Source organism: Vombatus ursinus, unplaced genomic scaffold (genome assembly GCF_900497805.2).
Source record: "Vombatus ursinus unplaced genomic scaffold, bare-nosed wombat genome assembly UNPS02014821.1, whole genome shotgun sequence".
In the NCBI taxonomy this organism is placed as follows: domain Eukaryota; kingdom Metazoa; phylum Chordata; class Mammalia; order Diprotodontia; family Vombatidae; genus Vombatus; species Vombatus ursinus.
The window spans coordinates 4,177,297-4,197,921 of NW_020954599.1; the positions used below are offsets into that span (position 1 = coordinate 4,177,297).

General features: G+C 38.6%; 1 protein-coding gene across 1 annotated transcript in view; it reads left to right on the forward strand.

The window, feature by feature from the left end:
• UNC5C (unc-5 netrin receptor C) overlaps window positions 1-20,625 on the forward strand; it is a 391,452-nt gene that overhangs the window by 317,210 nt on the left and 53,617 nt on the right. The window contains exons 8-10 of the mRNA XM_027837574.1: window positions 10,585-10,776; window positions 15,517-15,861; window positions 18,220-18,307. Of these exons, the coding sequence (XP_027693375.1) occupies window positions 10,585-10,776; window positions 15,517-15,861; window positions 18,220-18,307 (625 nt within the window). The remainder of the gene's footprint in view (window positions 1-10,584; window positions 10,777-15,516; window positions 15,862-18,219; window positions 18,308-20,625) is intronic.

The following is a 20,625-nucleotide window of genomic DNA, read 5'->3' on the forward strand; positions in this document are numbered from 1 at the left end:
TTCGTTTTAAGAGCAATTTGTGTGATATAATCTATCTGACAACTATAATTCTGAACAGATTCAAGTTAAGTTGCTTGGAACTGAAGAACACTGGGATCAAGCTTATGCTAAAGGAGAAATCTGACAAATTGAAGTTTTTCAATATTGATCATCCAGAATTGTGTCTGCATTAGTGAACTTCCTGGCTTGGAGTAATGAATTCTGAAAAGTTTGACCTTACCATGAATTCAAGCTTTTCAGTTTCTGATTTTCTATTCTTTTCTTTTCTTTTCTTTTCTTTTCTTTTTTTTGCAAGGCGATTGGGATTAAGTGACTTGCCCACAGTCAGATAGCTCTGATTTTTTTTTCTTTAAGGGGGAGTGGCACATTTTGATTACCATGCATGGTAATCTGGTATTACCACCACAGCATCACCATTTCACTTATACTGTATTTTACACATGACCTTTAACTTGATTTGTTAGTATGGGGTTAACATTTAATGAAGGATTAAGTAGAATTAATGGTTTACCACGGCTAAAGAATTAGTCATTGAAAGGCCAATTTGCTACTTTGAATTCTTAGTGACAGCACAGTGCTTGGCGCATAGTAGGAGATTAATAAGTGGTTATTGACTGAACCTGCTAGTGATATAGCTGTTCCATCCTCAGGTAGCCTGGTCTGCGGAAAGGGGAATTAGGGTATCACTAAGAATGTACTCAGTCTTTTTCACATAGTGGACCCTGCCGGAGCCTACATCTCCCCAGGATAGCCTTTAAAAATTTAGGAGGACCCGTGGGCCACAATGAGGCATCGGGTAACATTTTTAAATTCTTCTCAAAACAACAGTTGTTAAACTAATGAAGTCTGAGCATAGATTGAAGTATAATTTTCTCATTTTTAAATTTTTCTTGCTGTTTTTGAAATATGGCTAATACAGAATATTTTGCGTGATTTTGGATGTATAGTTGATATATTTCCTGCCTTCTCAATGGCTGGAGGAGGGACTGGAAGGAGGAAAAGAATTTGAAACAAAAAAAATGAATGTTAAAAAGAAGTAAATCATAATTTATTTTTTAAAAAAGTTGAAAAGAGGGGCAGCTAGGTGGTACAGTGGATAGAGCACCAGCCCTGGAGTCAGGAGGACCTTAGTTCAAATCTGGCCTCAGACCAAACACTTCACACTTACTAGCTGTGTGACCTTGAGCAAGGCATTTAACCCCAATTGCCTAAAAATAAAAATAAAAAAAAATTTAAAAGACAATATTTTTTTTAATAGTATCAGCATTATTCAGCAAGTGTGCTTATCTAAGTTCCAAAATCAACCATGGACTACTTTCTGGGAGGAAGGGGTTCATTAAGTCATTATATCTGTATGGATAATGTTTTGTTGGGTAAATATATATTATATGCATGAACTATCTACTAAACACACATATTCTCTGATGCAACCAAAATTTTAATTTTTTTTCTGTAAAATTTGGTTGTTTTTTTTTGCTTTTGAAAGAAAGAATACCATAAAGAAACTACATCTGTGTAACCAGATGAATATATATGGAACCCTCCAAGCAGATTAATATGTGACCATATTTGCTCACTGGGAATTTACTATATCAGTGAAATCAAAAATCTTATCCCAAATTCCCAAAATCTGCCAGGCACTGGGAATATGAAGACAAAAATGAAATAGCCACTGCCTTCTGGGAGCATATGTAATAACAAAATGGGGATGCGACATATTCACGTGCAGTATTTGTTACGTGACATTGCAGTGTTAATGGCTAGCTTTTATATAGTGCTTTAAGGTTCTGAAAGGACTTTACACATGCTGTCTCATATAATAGCTATAGATATACATGGAAAAATACATGTGATTTCTTGTATTTAATTAAACAAAATGACAACATGATTTGAGGGTGAAAATGCCAAGGAGGTTAAGGGGAGATACTATCAATTGAGGGAAATCAGGAAAGGCTAGTTGAAGAAGGTAATATTTGAGCTCAGGAGTTCCAACAGGCAGAAATGAGAAAATAAAGTATTGGAGGCTTTGGGGCCAATTCAAAAGCATGGAGTCAGGAAATGGATTTTTTTTTTAATGAGGAACAGTCTGTCTGGAGCACAGAGTGCATGAATGGAAATAATGTGCAATTTGCATAGAAAAAAATAGGCCAGAGCTAAATTATAAAGGGCTTTAAATGTCAAACAGAGAAATTTAGCCCTGTGCTATTTAACGTTTTTATCAGTGACTTGGATAAAAATCTAGAAGGCATGCTTATCAAATTTGCAGATGACTCAATGCTAGGAAGGAGAGCTAACACCCTGTATGATAGAATCAGAATCCAAAGAGACCTTGACAGGCTAGAACACTGGGCCAAATCAAATGGGATGAAATTCAATCACGATAAATGTCAAATCATACATTGGAGCATTAGACTTTCTCTGTTTGGCTCGAGAAGGTAGAAACAAGATCAATAGTTAGAAGGTGCACGGGGCAACTTTAGACTTGACATTGGGAAAAATTTCCATGGAGAAGTGGAATGGGCAGCCTCAGGAGGCAGGAGGCACACTGTCATGGGTGATCTCCAAGCACAGGCTAGTCTAGAAGAAAACAGATGTTAGCTATTTTGTGGTGGGGATTTGGGGGCTGGGAGCAGGGGGGAATTTGGTGGACTAGAGTCTGAGATCCTTTTTGCCTAAAATGCTAAGATTCTTTACCCATATCAGATGGAAAAGCAAGTGCTTCATGAAATGTAAAAATATCTGAAGGGAACATATTGGATATCTTCTCTATGGAGGCTACTCCAGTCACCCTGGAGGAGCAGACATGAAGGGGTTACACTCTGTACTGATGGAGCAAGTACCCACATTGAAGTGATCATAGATCCAGAAAGTACCAAAACACTTGCAAACTTATGTACAAAGTGAAACAAAACACTATGGAGCTATGAGTTCTTCTGCTAATGAAAAGATCAAAGAAATAAAACCTGAATCAGCCATCCCTTTTAGCTAAAGACAGAAACTCAACGTATGGTCAAATTGTGACACACTTCTTACGTAGTGAGTTTTGTTTTTGCCAAGTGTACAATTTTGTGTAACCTCCACATTTTCCCTGTTTACTTCAATGCAAAGGGTACTCTTTTAATATCAGGAAAGTAAATGCCTTTTGGCCCCTTTGTGGAATCAAAAGGATGCTTTTCACCATCTCCATGATGCCCAGGATTTCGCAGCTGTTCGCTGGAGGCGCACATGCCATAAGCTCTATAATGATCCAAAATTCCACCATAGGTGAACTAGGTTCACTTGCCATCTTGGAGGGGGGAGCAGTAATTCTCATCTGTGACCTTGAGAGGTATCTTTGGGTCTCATTTATCTCTTTTTTCACATCCTCCTACTCCCACCATCTGGCCAAGGAAATAGATGGCTGGCAGGAGTTTATTAAATGTGTGTTAAATCTTGCCATCAACCTAGCAGGAATGCATATTGAAACCAAGCCTTAGCAACATAGGTGGGTGACCTGCAACAATTCTAATCTGATAAGGTTTTTTCAAGGGGTTATAGAATTCAAGTGAATACTTCATTGTTTCCCTTAATGTGTGCAAAGTGGTGCTTCCCAATGTGAGCAAGTAGGAATCACGCCAAGATGGTGGCAGAATGGAAGGCTTTGTTCAACTTTAGAAGTATCCCTACCCATAAGGTATCTTGTTAGCGGTCTACTGCTGTAGGAGATGGAGGAGATGAGTCTAAACAAATTGAGCCTATTCACTTGTAAGCACAGGAAGGGTGTGCTTACACACTTTTATCAGAGGATCATTTGCTTCTCTTCAGATACAAAGATTCTTTTTTAATTGCTATCATAAATTCCCCTCTTCCTTAGTGGGAACCAGTTCTGAGGTGAGCAGTGCTATTTCTTCAAGTATTTATGAGTCATGTCGTTTTATGCCAAACACAATGTCATTGCCACAAATTAAGGACTCCATGACCCTGGCCACAGGCTTTCCAGATAATTTATGGTAGAAATACAACCCAGTTCGAATTTGTCCTTTGCTTTTCCTCTCTTTTGAAGGAAAACAGACAATATCTAAATGTCTTTTTATAAAGTTTTTTCATTTAAGCTTAGAGTGTCGCTTACTTAGGTCATGAAAGTTAGTGACAAGGGTTCAAGTGGAAAAAGTAAATAATTTACTTTTGTTCATATAACAATTGAATGAAAATTTAAAGTTATGAGGATACTAGAGCAGGGGTGGGAAACCTGCAGCCTAGAGGCCAAGTGTGTCCTTCTAGGTCCTTGGGTGCAGCCTTTTGACTGAATCCAAGTTTTACAGAACAAATCCTTTTATTAAGGGGATTTTTTTGGTGAAGTTTGGATTCAGTCAAAGGACGCACTTGAGGACCCAGAGGGCCACATGTGGCCTCGAAGTCTCAGGTTCCCCACCCATGGACTAGAGCTATTCTTCTGATTTTTTGCCTGTCTGTCCTTTTTCACTTTTAGCAACCATTTCTTTTTGGTGGGTAGCATGGAGGAAAAGAAAGAACATTGGTTCAATAGTCAGAAACCTGGATTCTAGTCCTACCACAAAGTAATTAGATGACCTCCTGGTGTCTCAGTTTCTTCATCTAAAAGATTTAGGAGGTTGGACTAAATTATTTCTAAGGTCCCTTCCAGCCCTTTAGTTCGTGGATTCTAAGAGCTAATAGGAACAAGAGTTAGCTTTTTAACAAGGCTAAGACATCCCAAAAGTTACAAATTAATTTTTTTTAATCCAGTAGAACTGGCTTCATAAAATCCAACATTTTGAAGTGAGAACGGAAGTGCATCATACCCTATGAAGCCAAAATGAACCCGAGGGATTCTCTGCTTCTAACTCCATTTTACTGATGAGAAAATTGAGACTCAAAAAGTTTAAGTTACTTTTCCAAGATCTACAGTGGGATTTGAACCCATCTTCTGGACTTTAAAGTTTATTGCCCTTCTGACTTCAAATCCAGTAAATGGATTTAATAAAAATGAATAAATAAATAAAATAGCCATTTTTAGCATTGAGAGAAGCATACACACAATTTCTGGCTTTGGCTCTAGATTACTAAATAATATTGTCCCATTTATTAGGCATTATTTTCAAATAATGGATTGGCCAAAATCCCTACTGCCGGAGCTATTAATAGAGTCACAAAAATAATTATTTTGCTCCATATTCCTTTTGATTCTACCAGAGATGTTCTTTTTCATTATTTCTGCTACTAATCTCAGCAGATTCACCTCATTAGCTGAAGAAAATGTTCTTTCTTGTTGGATAAAAGCTGTATCAGATGAAGACACATAAAAACAAACTCTAAAATGGGATCCTATCTGTCCCATCATTTTAGAAATGGAAAAAAATAATCCTTTCCTCAAATCCCTTGCCTTCTAATTGATGCTTTGATACTGTAATTGAAGATGTTTCCCAATTTTGATGGTGAATGAGCATATTTAAGAAGTTTCCATTGAAAATAGTTGATTATTGTTTCCACAGCAATAATAAAAGGGAGTGTTATGCCACTATTGAGCTCATTTAAAATTATCCTGACATTTGGGTTATTTCTGGAAAACATTAATTTCGGCCAGGATCAGGTAATAGTACAACTTTCTTTACTTTTCACTTTCACTGTGTGCTTAGAGTTTCAGATACCAAGGCCACAGCAGTTAAGTGCAACCAGGTGTCATGGTGCACACCTGTAATCCCTGCCCCCAGGGCCTAGGCTGAGGGATCTCTTCAGCTCAGGAGTTTTGACTTGCAATAGCCTCATCTGATGAATGTTACCTCTAAGGTCCAGCACCAATATGGTGAGCACCATATTGGGGCCAGTGGGGGTAGAGTGTTAGACTGCTTAAGAGAAGCAAACTGGCCCAAGTGGAAATGGAGTGGGTCAAAACTCCTCTGCCAATCAGAATGGTATCAGCTTGAGTAGGTCTTATACTTCCAGCCTGGGCAAGATGGCAAGACTCAGTCTCAAAAACAAAACAAAATGGAGACAAGCCAACAGGTTTAAAGCTGCAAGGATTCCTTCCACTTCTCTATAGTGGCTGTAGCATAGGTCTCTGGGGTTAACACAAATTAGAGGAAGACCTGAGGTTAAAATCACAGTTCTAAATTTCCATGTCTCTAGTTCCTTGATTTACCTGTCAAGAACAGGAATTCTGCTGGTAACAAAAGTATGTGAAAAATCAAGTGCTACCTTCTGGGATGTTTCTCTTCCTGATTACAACTCCCACAACTTTTCAGCATTTGCAAAGCACTTGCCTCACATGCTTCCTGCAAAATTATTATTCTCATTTTACAGATGAGGAGTTAAATGACTTGATCAAGGTCATACAACCAGTAAGTGTTAGAGCCAAGATTTGAAACTAAGTCATTCTGACCCTAAAATCCAGTGTTCATTCGACCATTCCATGCTTCTTCTCAGTGTTAATTTTCCTTTTGTAATTTTTCTTTTTGTAATGTTATGTAACACACAACCACCTTCTCTGCTGCAAACACACACTAAGACTTTCAGAGAGAAAATAAGTCTCCTTAATTCCTTCTCTCCTTCAGGGAGGTGAAAAGGACTTCCTTTTGGTGATTTCATCAGTGCAGGGAATTTCTGCTACAGAAACTTCCTCTCCCAGTATAGATTGGTATCTGCTGTTATGAATTCCAGTTCTGGAGAGTTGTCTTGGGCCCAGAGAGTCACTTGCTCAGAATAACATAGCCAGTAAATGTGAGAGACAAGATTTGAACTAAAATGTAAGTCTTGAACTTCCTAAGTCCAAGGACAGCTCTCCATCCATGAGGCCACACTGGCTCTCAATCCCATGTCATTGGAGATTATTATACATTTCCCAACTTGTTTACCCCAGTTACTAAAAGCAGATCCTTTGGAATCACTCTCCCTGGACCCGATCTTGAGCAAAGCAGTGCTACTTATTAAGTCATACTGTGTCTAAATGAATAACTTGTTTTGACTTCAGACCTTAGCGATCAATTACTTCTTCCTGATGTCTGTGTCCTGACTTTTCTTTTAATGAATTCACAGAATACAAATAGAAGAAGGTTATTACTAGACACAGATTGTTTAAAAATGCACAACGGTCCTAATACATGGAGTCATACAAGTGAAATAAGGAATATAATATTTATAAAAATGAGTATGAGGCTGCAATCATTCTCTAAAATAAAGCATTAAAAATTCATTCAAGTAAAAACTTGCCTGTGACATAGCAAACCCTTCGTTCATTAAGTAAAAACCACTCGTTTCTCCAGCATTCACTTCCCAAACTGGTAAATTTCTCGCAACAGTTGAGTGTTCCTCAAACTCTAGTTGAGATACCTTTGTCACATCCTAGAGTTTACTTTAGTACGCAAACTTAGTGGTGCTTTCATTTTAAGCCAATTAATTTTGATTCTCACAGTTTTCCCTTTACTTGTAATCCTGTATATAGCAAGGGAGACTGAAGCCATGTGTTTCTGATTCATTTTGACTTGACATTCAAATGTTACATTAGAGGAGATGCTTGATATCTAAAATCATCTTTCTTTGGAAGTCACAGTCTGTTGCTTATAAGTGGAACAAAAAAACAAGTTTTAACTTTCAGAATTCTGGGTTCCAAATTGGAAAAATATATTTTCTTCCCCTGGCTTTAGAAAAAAAAAAACCTAGTCAGCTTTGGAGTGTCTCAAAAGAAAAGCATTAAGGTTAATTATTTATTTGAAAAATTAAACTAGGTTGTAATTCCATTCAGATCACACTATGTTTAAGATAAATAATCTTACGCCCTCTAGGCCCCTATTGATTTTCTAATGATTTAAAATAAAAGGCATCCAGTTTCTATTTCATTGACAAACCGCTCATTCCCTGGGCAATACCTATTGGATTCCTATTACATGAAGTGGGGGGTAAACAAGAAGGAAATCCAAAAAGTGGATTTCTTTTCCTTAGGCTCAACACAGCAAATGGGTATTTAACCTTTGACCAATGACGACAGGTCTTCTTTGGCTCTATTAGACCAACAGCAAGCTGCTATAATTAAATAAAAAAACTGTTTAGAGCTTTCCTGAATATGTCTTGGGAATTAAAGCATATGGCAGGGATAGGGAAAAAAGATTTTCCATATGCTAATGACCCTTGATGTCTGAAATAAATTAGATCCATTAGAGTTTATGCTCAATAAAAGAAAGACTTTAAGCACTCCAAAGTTAGTGACTCGAGACCAGTTTTGCCTCTGAAATTCAATCTGCCTACTTATTAATTCTTAGTGAGGCTCTGGAGCAGACCGGAGATGCAAAATCATAATTCTGTGCTGAATAAGAACTTGAAAGTACTATGAGTTTCTTTTCCTCTTCTTTTAATTAAACCATTTTTCATGCTTCCCATTTTGTTCCCCTCATTAATTTGATTTTGTTCCCATTTTTGTACAATTCTTTTTCTTTTCAAGGTTTCATTTATCCTATTTCAACTGAACAGAGAACCCAGAATGAATATGGATTTTCTTGTAAGTGTCATGTTTTGTTTTTATGTTGCTGGCTTAATCATTCATCGTCATTCATCGTCTGAGTTTACCTTTCCTATATCACTTATGTGTACTGGAGGTAGGCACCTAATATTTTCCAACACAGAAAATAAGTTAGTGCCCTCTTGCTGAATCAGAGGAAGAAGAATCACATGAAATTTAACTTGAAAGAGACAACAAAAAGTCATGAATATGCAGATTCAAGAAAAAGAGACTTCAAAGGCTGAAAATATAAATTCATATCTATCAGATAAGAAACCATGACTACTGAAAAAGTCATCATGACCTAGGAAGTCTTACAGGCTTGGGAAACAGTCGTTAGTAAGAGGAAACCAAACAGAATTAAGGCAGTATGCTTTGCCTGGGGCTCAGAGTTCCACTTAGGCGCCTCATCAGAAATCCAGGGGCAAAAAGGAGCTCCTACAGTCAAAAGCATTTGGGATGTCATGGCTTCCTTTAAACATCTGTCAGTTTTCACCTGAACAGCAGGAAATCAGATGCTTTTGTACCTTAGGAAAGCAGATAGTAAAATTACTTTCTTATATAGTAAATATGAAGAAATAAAACATGGAACAAAAGATGCTCATTTTTGTTGGTGAAAACATTCCAAGCCATAGGCCAAAATATAGACAGCAACAGAACTAGTCACTCCAAATTGTCTTGGATTACTTTATTAGTCGATGAAATTCTCATCATTACTATTACTAGCCATCTAGAGGAAATAGACTACCTTCAGTGACATCCTCCCAAGTAGTTTTTGTGGGCCATCAATAGACGTAGACACAAATTATGTTGTGGAGTTCAACAAGATTTCTGCTCACCAAGATTGGAAGCCTAGACACTAGACCTGTGATTTCACCAGAGTAGAGAGCTCCCAGGAAGAAATTTCCTTTATCAATGCAGGCTGGAACCTTTTCTGCAACATAGAGTCTTAGAGCACTGAGCCTAGAACACTGAGGAGTTAAGTGACTTGCCCAGGGTAACACAGTCCAGTGTGCCAGAGATGGCCTTTAAACGTAGGTCCTCCTGGCTCAAAAGGCCAGCTCTCTATCTATTATATCACACTGCCTTCCATATTGAGCCAGGCCAAGTCAGTGGGAAGCTGGGCCAGTGGGAAAATGACCAAGACTCCGTCCCCACCTTCTAAAAATATAAAAAGTTCTTTCACGGGGACATGCTTGATCAGCTTCTAGGATAATCTGACACTGTACCTGATTGGCTCAGGCCTTTGCCAGACACCCTTATAGGGCTACATTTTTCTTCAACAATACATAAAGCAAATGGATGCCTCTTATCCATGAAAAAAATCCAACTCTTGTTGTACATATTGTTTCCTTAGGAAAAGCAGCATACCTGGAGAATGCATACTTGTATCCCCCATTTCCCCTCTCCATAGACCTGGCACTTGTCCTAGGTGAGCCAGAGAAGAGGAACAGGGTGTTATTTTTCGGTATTTTTTTCTTTTTCCAGAAAGCACACCATTATCTTTGATTTCCCAAATTGCTCAGATTAGTCATACTACATGTTTTTGGCCCTCTCCTCGCCCCCCCCCCCCACTGAATTTAGGTGAAAGGAAAGAAGAACCCTGGAAAAGTAACTTTATGACTTGGAAAGTTATTTGGGAAAATACTCTAATTCAATAAATACACAAATTCAAATTCAAAATGTGCCAGACATTTCTAAGGGAATGTTTATGTTTTTCAATGGAGCATCTGTGAAATTAAAAACCTGTTATCCTATTACACACACACACACACACACACACACACACACACACACACAACAATAACTCTGAACTTTTTCTTATGGGTTGGTAGAATTTTAGCTAAAATTTCTTCACAACCCTAGCAATAAATGGTCTGTTATGTTTCTCAATCACAAAATAGATCAGAGGTAGATAGATAGAGAATAAGAAAGAAAGAAATCTATGATCATTTCCCATTGAAGGGTATACTCAAAGTATATAGCTTTTGCAATAGATTTGAAATTAAACAATAAAAAAGATAATAAATGTCGAAAGGAAAGATAGAAATATAGTTGTGTAGTATTGGAAATTCCTATAACTAATTCTTCCCCTCCAGCGGCTCCTGACTCAGATGATGTGGCCCTCTACGTTGGTGTGGTTATAGCAGTGATTGTGTGCTTGGCCATTTCTGTGATCGTGGCTCTATTTGTATATCGGAAGAACCATAGAGACTTTGAGTCTGATATCATTGATTCCTCAGCCCTCAACGGGGGATTTCAGCCTGTGAACATCAAGGCTGCAAGGCAAGGTGAGATGACATTTCATTTCATGTTGATTGATCTGGGCATGTGTTATAAGTGGTTTCTACACTTAAGTGGATTAGCAGCTACTTGCAGAAGGAGGAAAGAACCCCGAGTATTTATTTTCAGGAGTTGAACACATCAAACAAATAAAATCTCAAAGAGTAACTGAGAGCAGAGAACTATAGGAACCACAGATAAAGCAGAACATGCAGAAGAGAAGAGGACAAGAGAAAGGGGTGTGGGGAAGGAGAAAGGAAAGGATTAAGGTCTTATATGTAAAACTAATGTGGTTATTTTCTAATAGCTGAGAAAAATTTGGTTATAGGGTTTTGTCTTTAGCTTTGGGGAATCACCATCTCGGTGACCTACAATCTCTGTGTATGGCTTCATGTAAAGAATAGGAAAGGTGGAAAATTTGTCTGCTATGAAATCTGAATGGATTTTCCATGTATCTGGGGTTGTAGAGTTCCTAGTAGGGGTCAAAATAGCCTTGCTAGATTAGAGTAGCATTAGTCAGAGAACTTATAGAGGAAAGACCTTAGGAGACTTTGAAACATCCTTTTCTCTTTAGTATACATCCATATTTTCCTCTGTTGTTCATTGACTTTCATAGGATCCTAGGGTCTAGAAACTGGAAGGGACCTTATAGAACTTCTAACCCAACCCGCTCACTTGACGGGAAAACAAACAGAGGTCAATTTACTTCCCCAGAGACAAAAAGGATTGCACGTTGTAGACTGAGGACTCAAACCCACATCCTCTGTCTCTGAAACCAGTCATATTAGCTAAAGATAAAATAGGGTTTGAATACCTTGTAATTTAGCCATCTTCATAATGTCAAAAAGCAATGAAAACATTTCAGAATCTTGTGTTAGAAATTTACTAAAAATGTGCTATTTAAAGGTCTGCTGGGATCTGACATAGGGTCATATCCCCTCTTAAGTACCAAAGAAACTTTCCTTTTGTGAATTGGTATGACTTTGCCACCTGGACTTCCCACCCCACTGTTCTGTTCCCTCTTAGTGGGGAAGGCAGCAGGATTATTAGGATTACTTTAAAACCAATCCTGAAAGGACTGGCAAGTCTGAGCCAGGCATTGTGTGAGAGAAACAGTCATAAGCTCCCAGGAAGACCTTTGTCTTCACACATTTGCTCAGATTAGATAGGCCTACCCCAGGCCGACCGGAAATTATCAAATCTAGCCTCCACTTACTACAGAGTGAGTGTGGAAGGGAGGGAAAAAAGAGAAATCATATACCCACTGTTAGCCTGGGCCAATGTCCTGAAGTAGCCACACAATTAAAGGTACCTATCAGGGTAGTCTCCCTTGGATCCTGTAAGAGCCAAACCATCCTACTTATTATTCCCACGCTCATGACATGCCATCTCCTTCTCCATGCATTTGCATAAGCTGTCTTTTATGCTTGGAATGCACTCTCTTCTCTCATCTACTCAGAATCCTTGGTGCATCTCCATTATTTTTATCCAAATACTTTTGGGCAAAATATATATATATACATATATATATATATATAAATATAGTAATAAATAATAAACTCATGTGAGCCAGGTTCCTCCCACACCCTTGCTGGACCCTGTAAATTCACTTGATTCTGAACCATCCAAAGGCTGAACCCAAAGCAACAGGGCTACATGATAGTGGCCCCTCATCTTGGGTAAATCAATACTTCTTCCTTAGATTCTCCACCGTGCACTCTCCCCAAGCTTTCACAGTGGTGGTACCAGATGACTCGGCTATAATGAACTTGATGCTATCTTTTGCATGTGCTCATTCAGCTTCAGTTCCCAGGCTTCCCATCCATTACTCCTTAGCATAGAATTACAAATGGTGATGCAGAAGAAATCATATATCTAGTTAAAGGCATTAGACCTGTGATTTCATTGGTATAGGAGCTCCCCAGGGAGGAAATCCCTCCACCAATCCTGATTGACATCTCTTATAGTCTCAGAACAGGATTTTTTAACCTTTGCCATGTCATGGATCTCCTTACCAATCTTTGGCAGACAGACCCCTTCTCAGATAATGTTTAAAAATGCATAAAATAAAACACACAAGATTATGAAGGAAATCAGAAGTTAATAAAAATAATATTTTTCCCATCCAAGCTGACCCCCTGAAATCCAAGAGGCCTGTGGACCTCAGGTCAAGAGCTCTTGCCTTAACAAGAAGATAGATGATTTGCCCAAGGTCACACAGCCTGTATATGTCAGAGATAGAATTTTAACTCAGGTGTCCTTGGCTTCAAGACTAGCTCTCTATCCCCTGTGCCACCCTGGGTATATACTTACGTGTTGTATATTATAGTGAAGTTTCACTTTCTAAGATGATCTAATATAATCATAAAATCTAAAACTAGAAGTGACTCTTAAAGGCAATGGTGGCTCAGTGGAAAGAGAGCTGGTTCTGAGATGAGAGGACCTGGGCTCAGGATGACCTTAGTTAAGTGACCTCAGATCTCTTAGTCAGTATCCTCATTTATAAAAGGATCTTAAAGGGTCCCTTCCAACTCTAAGTATATGAGCCTCAGATGTATTTCAGCCTCATACTGGATGGGGAATCTCCTCTACAACAGGTATGATGTGAGATTGTCTGTCCTCTCCCTGAATGCTGTCTGTAAACCCACTCTCTCAAACGTCAAACCATTGGACTTTTGAACAGCCACTATTGCTAGAAAGTTCTTCCTTATTTAGAGGCAAGCTCTATCTCCACATAGCTTCTATCCTAGCTCTTCCTGTGAAGAATAAATCTAATTCCTCTTCCATATGCTAGCCCTTTAGATGCTTGAGAATTATTATGATGACCCTTAACATTCTCTTCTCCAGATTAAATATTCCTTTTTCTTTCAACTGGTCCTCTTCTGGCATGGTTTTGATTACCCTCAGCATCTTGACAATTTCCTTTGGACCAGACCCAGTTCATCAGTGTCCCTATTAAAGTGTGACAGCCAGTGATGTTCAAAACGCTACTGATGTGACCTGACCAACATGTCAGGAAGGGGCTGTTATTCCCCCTGCCTGGAAACAAAACATCTGTTAATGCAGCCCAAGGTTATATATGCTTTTTGGCAGCCAGGTCTTACTGGTGACTCACATGAGTGGACACTTAACTATTTCAACCTGCAGTTATTTTTCCTATCCTTCTATAGGAGAAGCATTGTGGCAGACAGGATGGAGCTAAGACTCCCCTCTGATCCACGCTGGTTAGGTGACTGTGAGCAAGTCACTTAACCCCATGGTGCTCTAGGCAATTTTCTAAGCCTATAAGTTTATAGAAATTTCCTAGCTGCACTGACAGAAGCAGTTTCCTTACCAGAGAATTTCTTACACCAGAGAAATCACAGATTGAGTCCCAAACCTTGTACTTGTACAATTGATTTTTTTTCAAGCTAATTATGAGACTTTAAATTTAGCCATGTCAGATCATATCTTGTTGCATTCAGTCCCCCGCTCCAAATTGTTAAAAGCTCTCTGGATTTTAATTCTGTCATCCAGTTTAGTAGCAAACCTTCCTGCTTTGTGTCATCTGCAGATTTAACAAGAATGCTTTCAATATCTTCATCTGAGACATTGATAAAATTGGACATGAGTAATGACTTCATCATAGTACTGGACACCATCTTTCAGGGTGATATCAGATTATTATCTGATATACATTTCAAATATATTATCTGGCCTTTCAATACATTAGTCTGGCCTTTTTAGTTACAGTCTTCCAGCAAGAAAAAAAATCACCCAATTGTACATCCATCCCACTTACATTCCCCATTTTGTCTTTGAAACTATCTTAAAAGACTGTCAAATTCCTTGTGGAAATTCATATTAATTATGTCTGTACCATTTCCCTAATAAGGAAATGAGGTTAGCCTGCCATAACTTGTTCTTAATGGAGAAATCCCAACTCTTAGTGAACACTTCTTCTATTTCTAAGTGCCCACAAACCATCTATTTAAAATTGTATTCTAGATTTTTCCTGGAGCTGAACATCTGTCAAGCTCACTATTTTATATTTCCCAAAATCTACCTTTTCATTTTGAAAAATTGGACATTTGCCTGGGCACTTTCCTTGAATCTTCAGTGATTACTGATACTGGTTCAGTAATCAAATCTTCCATTTCTGTCAATGCTCTGGAATGTAATTCATCTGAATTCACTTTATGCAGCTAGACAGTCTCTTATCTCCTCACCTGTCTTGGGCTTCCCTTCCCTCTTACTCTGTTTTTTCTACCCTTTCCAGTATGAAGATCATTATCCTTGATAGAGAAGATGGAAAGAGATAGGAGTTGAATAATTCTGTTTTGTCCCTGTTGTTCCTTCCTTATGCCTCTTCTTGGTCTGATGATACCGGGGAAAGTGGTTTTTATCGTCCTTAGCATTTTTCCAGCACCTCAGCTCATTCTGAGCTTTAGCCCTCCTGATGCTATTCTTACAGGTTCGTACCACTCTTTTTGCTTCCTTCTTCCATATTTCAGACATGTCTTATTAAAGCCAGAGGAGCTAAAACAGAATTCTTAAGGGTGGTACATGGAAAACAAGGCAGAAAGAGATACTGACAGCTACATTGGGTCCAGATTACCTTCTGGCCATTTTCCAACAGATACTGAGGCCCTCATTCAACCTACCTTTCATTCTACCTTTCCTTTGGGAAAAACAAGCTATCACAGAATTAATTTGTCTAGGTTAGCCAAAATAAAGTAATGAAATTGGTCTTTCTTTTTCAAATACAGATCTCCTGGCGGTACCACCAGACCTTACATCAGCTGCAGCCATGTACAGAGGCCCTGTCTATGCTTTGCATGATGTCTCTGACAAAATCCCGATGACCAACTCACCAATCCTCGATCCTCTACCCAATCTGAAAATCAAAGTGTACAATACCTCAGGTGCTGTAACCCCACAGGATGACTTATCAGATTTCACAACCAAGCTGTCCCCACAAATTACCCAGTCTCTGCTAGAAAGTGAGACTCTAAACTTGAAGAATCAGAGCCTGGCTAGACAAACAGACCCATCCTGTACTGCTTTTGGGACTTTCAACTCTCTTGGGGGGCACCTCATTGTGCCTAATTCAGGTAAGTTCTAAAAGTTTAAAATGCAAGCGCTCGGTCTGATAGCTTTTCCCTACCAAATACCAATTTCTCCCCACCTCATTTACCAGGCACTGAAATGCAGGTCACCCACTAGGCTCAGTTTTTGACTTAGATTAAGAAGAACATTTTCTTTCAAGTTCATTTGTCCTTTCCCCAAAGCTCTGCTCTTCTCTAACAACTAACTATCAGAACACTTCCCGGAGAAATGTACTTCGAAATTTTCTGAGATGAGGTATCAGGTTGGCCGTTGACCTTTTTCCAGCACAGCTTTGGCGGACGTCTTCAAGCCGGAAACCTTTGCTGTTGTCACCATCCATACAAAGGACAAATTAATTAGAAATCACATCAGTTGCTCCAGTTCCAATTTGCTGCAAAGGAAGAAGAAGTTTAGAATGCTAATATTTTTTAAATGATGAGAGGACATAATAGAGAAGAGCCAAGATTAATTTATTAACTTAACTTTTCAGTATGCATTCATCAGGCACAGAGGGTAAATAAGCCACTCACCACCCATTGATTTCTCTGTTTAAAGATTAGAATTTCATTATGCTATCCTTTTGTAGTATTATTTAGATTTCATCATTTTATCTGGCAACTAACTTCAGAGAAGCCTCATAAAAGTATTAAAATCAGATCCTAGGACAGAGTCATCGCATTTCATTTTTATTTTCTCTTAAAATAATAATAGGCATTCAGAAGAGTAAATGGTTTCCTCAAGTAAAGTGCCTTAACTTTTCAAATTGTAGTTGTGAACATTCAATAAATATGGTGCTAGAAAGCAATACCACCAACACTAGGACATTGTGTAATGCACAAGAAAAGAAGACATGGATTGTTCCCCTCCTCAAGAAATTATAATGATTTCCCCATCCACTTTTCAGTCAAATGGAAACTCCTCATCCTGACATTCCCAAACTGTTAATTGCCCCAACTTTGTATTACTATTCTGTCACTATTTCCATCATAGTAGGACCAGTCCAGCAAGGCAGATTTCCTTATGATGTCCAAAAAATGTCATTCTCATTATTACTTCTGTCTTTCCTTATACCCTTCTCCTTTCCTAGAAGCTAAATCACTCCTCTCTGCTCATCTCTAACTACCTAAGCTCTATACTTTATTCAAGGTGCAATAAAAGTTTCCCTTCCTCCTTGGTGAAGTTTTCCTTAACTTATCCTCTCTCCACAGTCATTTTTCCTTATTTTCCTTTGTTTTCTAGTCTTATGTATAATATGCATTCTTGTCTCTTCAACTAATCTGTAACTTCCTTAAGGGGAATAACATCATCTTCTGTTTAGTTTGTATTTCCCAAAGTGTCAAGCAGGGCATTTGATATGGAGGGCTGACTGTAATGGTCAACATAAGCGTTTATTGAATCTAATTTAACTGAATTTAACTTTAGCTGACAAGCATTTTCATGCTATTCATCTTCAAAATGTGAATCACATTCCTTTTGAACGTCCCTGTAATCTTACGGATAGATACATCGGGCTCAAATATAAATGCAGAGTGTAGAAACCATTTGGCCTACTGAAGCAAAATCAAGCAACACTGGACCATTCCCAGGGTCATGGATGCTGCAACTGTCCTAGAGTGATTTCAGGTCTAAACCCATGTCCCTAAAACTTTGGTTTCACCACCCCTTTACACCCTTTAAAAATCATGGAGGACAACTCCCTTCCATAGAGCTTTTCTTTATACGGATAATGTCTATGGATATTTATCATGTTAGACATTTAAAATCTTAATGTTACTATGAAAATCATTTTAACCTTGCAGTCCCCCAGAAAGGGGCTCTGCATTCCTCAGAGGTCCCCACACCACAGTTTGAGAACATTGATCTAAACCATGATGCTGCTAAAACAGACAGATCCTTTCAGAGATTCCTTTGCTCATTTTTAAAATATGATATTCTGCTGGCATTGGCTTTCACAGGGGATTTTTGTAATTAAAGAAGAAATGCCTAGGGAGATATGTCCCATTACAGCAGTTTGAAATTTTAAAAGTAATTGTTGTTTTTCCTTTAGTTTCACAGGGTAAGCAAAAATACCCATCTGCCTGCTCCTTGACTAAAATAAAGCTTTTAAAAAAATCCACTTTTACCCTTCACATAATTCCACAAAGGCACAGAAGTAGCTGTACTAAGATAGCCAGTAAATAAGAAAGTCCTAGCAACTGGGAAGATTTCCCTTTTATCAAGGGGGAAAAAGTAGACATATGGCTGCCTTTTCACAATCTGTACTCATTCCTTTAGACAAGTTGTGGTGGTGGTTTGTGATTTTTTTTCCTATTTAATCCATTTTTTTTTCCTCATTTATGTGTGTATATTTATCTGTTGTTTAGGAGTGAGTTTGCTGATTCCTGCAGGGGCCATTCCCCAAGGGAGAGTCTATGAAATGTATGTGACCGTACACAGGAAAGAGAATATGAGGTAAAAATTGTTTGTGGTACACTTGATTTTATCAAGGATAGTAAATAGAAATTGGACTCGGCCCATTTACATTTTATATTGTCTGTTGCCTATAAACAATTCATCTATTGGTACTCTAAGCTCCTTCAAGGCTCAGCTCAATTACTACATCCTTTAGAAGGACTTTCTCTATACTTCTGGCCAGTCAGTCAGTCTATCATTTAGTTAACAAGCACGCAGTAAATGCTTAATATATGTGGGGCATTGTGTTAGGCCACCATATCTTCCTTTGTCATTTTGTATTCATTTCTTTTTTTTTTTATTTTGTTTTGTTTTAGTGAGGCAATTATGGTTAAGTGACTTGCCTAGGGTCACACAGCTAGTAAGTGTCAAGTGTCTAGTCGGGGGCCTGATTTGAACTCAGGTCCTCCTGACTCCAGGGCCGGTGCTCTATCCACTGCACCACCTAACTGCCCCCATTTTCTTTATATTCTGCATTTGTTTAACTCAGTACAGTTGTTTGCAATCATAGAGTGTAAGTTCCTTGAGGGCAGAAATTGTCTCACTTTTATATTTTGTATCTCCAGTACTTAGCACAGAGTCTGAAAGCATTTAATAATGCTTATTATATATGTATATACATATGTACCACTTACATATGTCTATATGAAACAACTAGTATATCATGATAAAGCAATGTAAAGTTTCCTAAGCAAACTTATATATCCAATATCTTAGTTGATTTTCACAGTGCTGTGAGGTATGAACTCCTGTTATCCCCATCATACAGATGTGGAAACTAATGTCCAAAGACTCTAATTGACTTACCTGGGATGACACAGCAAATAAGGGTCTGAGGCAAGATTCAGACTCAGGTCCCCTTGACTCAAGTCCAACACTCTGATGGCCATACCACACTTCCTATGCCCATGCTTATATACACAGGATCATGGATTTGGTACTAGAAGAGATCTTAAAGGTCACCTAATTCAAGCTCCTCATTTTACAGGCAAGAAAACTGAGGCTGAGAGTGTTGAAGGGACTTGTCTATACTCACAGAGCTAGTAAGTGTCAGAGAGGTTCGGAACATAGGTTTTCGTGACCTGACCAGGTCCGGTTCTCTCTATGATGCTACATTATGTGTGTGTATAAACACACACACACATACACACTATAATCCCATTTATTTCAAATACCTAATAAAGTTATATTTGCTAGATCTGTTTTGGTGCATGAGCTTTCTAAGGACACTGTTGGCTATTGATACAATTGCCGTTCTTCACTGTGCATCAATCAAGAGCATATGTTCTGAAGCAGCAGGAAACATAACTAATTTGTGTAACCTAAATGGAGAAGAGGCAGCGTGCATGGAGAGAGGGCTGGTTTTAGAATCAGAACGATCTGCCTCTCACACATCCTGGCTCTCTGACAATGGGCAAGGCATTAACTTCTCAGTGCCCCTGGCAAACTCTCAAATAATATAAGTTATAAATCAGTTGCCAGTCTGCATAATGGAGGGAAATTTCTAGATTGCTAATTCTCCACACTGGTGACATGTCAAGTCTGGGACAAACAAAAAGAAAAAATGGAACTGCACAACTGGAATTGGTTAGACATGTCATGTGAATGTGTAGTGGAAGTTTAGTGAAAAGAGTGTTGGTCTCCAAATGAGAAGGCCTGGATGCATAGCCTGGCTGTGCCGCTTCCTAACTATGTGACCTTAACCCTTCCCTTTCCTGAACCTTAATTTTCCCATCTATAAAATGAAGATGATAGTACTGGTGCTTCCAACATATCGTGTTGTTATGATGACCAAATGAGATTGAGTATGCAAAATACTTTATGAATCTTAAAAGTACTAAGGTTCACAAATAGGTGGGGCCTCAGAGGCCTAGGACAAACCCCTGTTTTACTGATGAGGGAACTGAGGCCAAGAGAGGCGAAATGACTTGCCCTGGATCACACAGGAAGAAAGGGCCAGAGACAGGATTGAATTCCAGACCTATAGGTCCAGATTCAGCACTTCGGCCACCATTCTACCCAGCACTATATAAATCTCAGCTGTCATACAGATGACTGTAAATCTTTCCTGTCCCTAGTTCTCCCGCCGAAAGCCATTCGCCTCCTGAGAATTAGAGACAACTCCTCTTTTTGAAAACATACTCAGTCTGAGATCAGTGTTTTGTCTCTTCTGACTTCCTTCCTGCCTATTTCCATCTTTCATGGATAGTCTTAAGGACTTACAGTCACATTTCTTAGCTTACTAACTCATTGTTTGCTGTGATTCCTAGAGCTGAAGTTCTTTAGGCTGAAGAGATCCCAGATCCTTCTATTTTCTC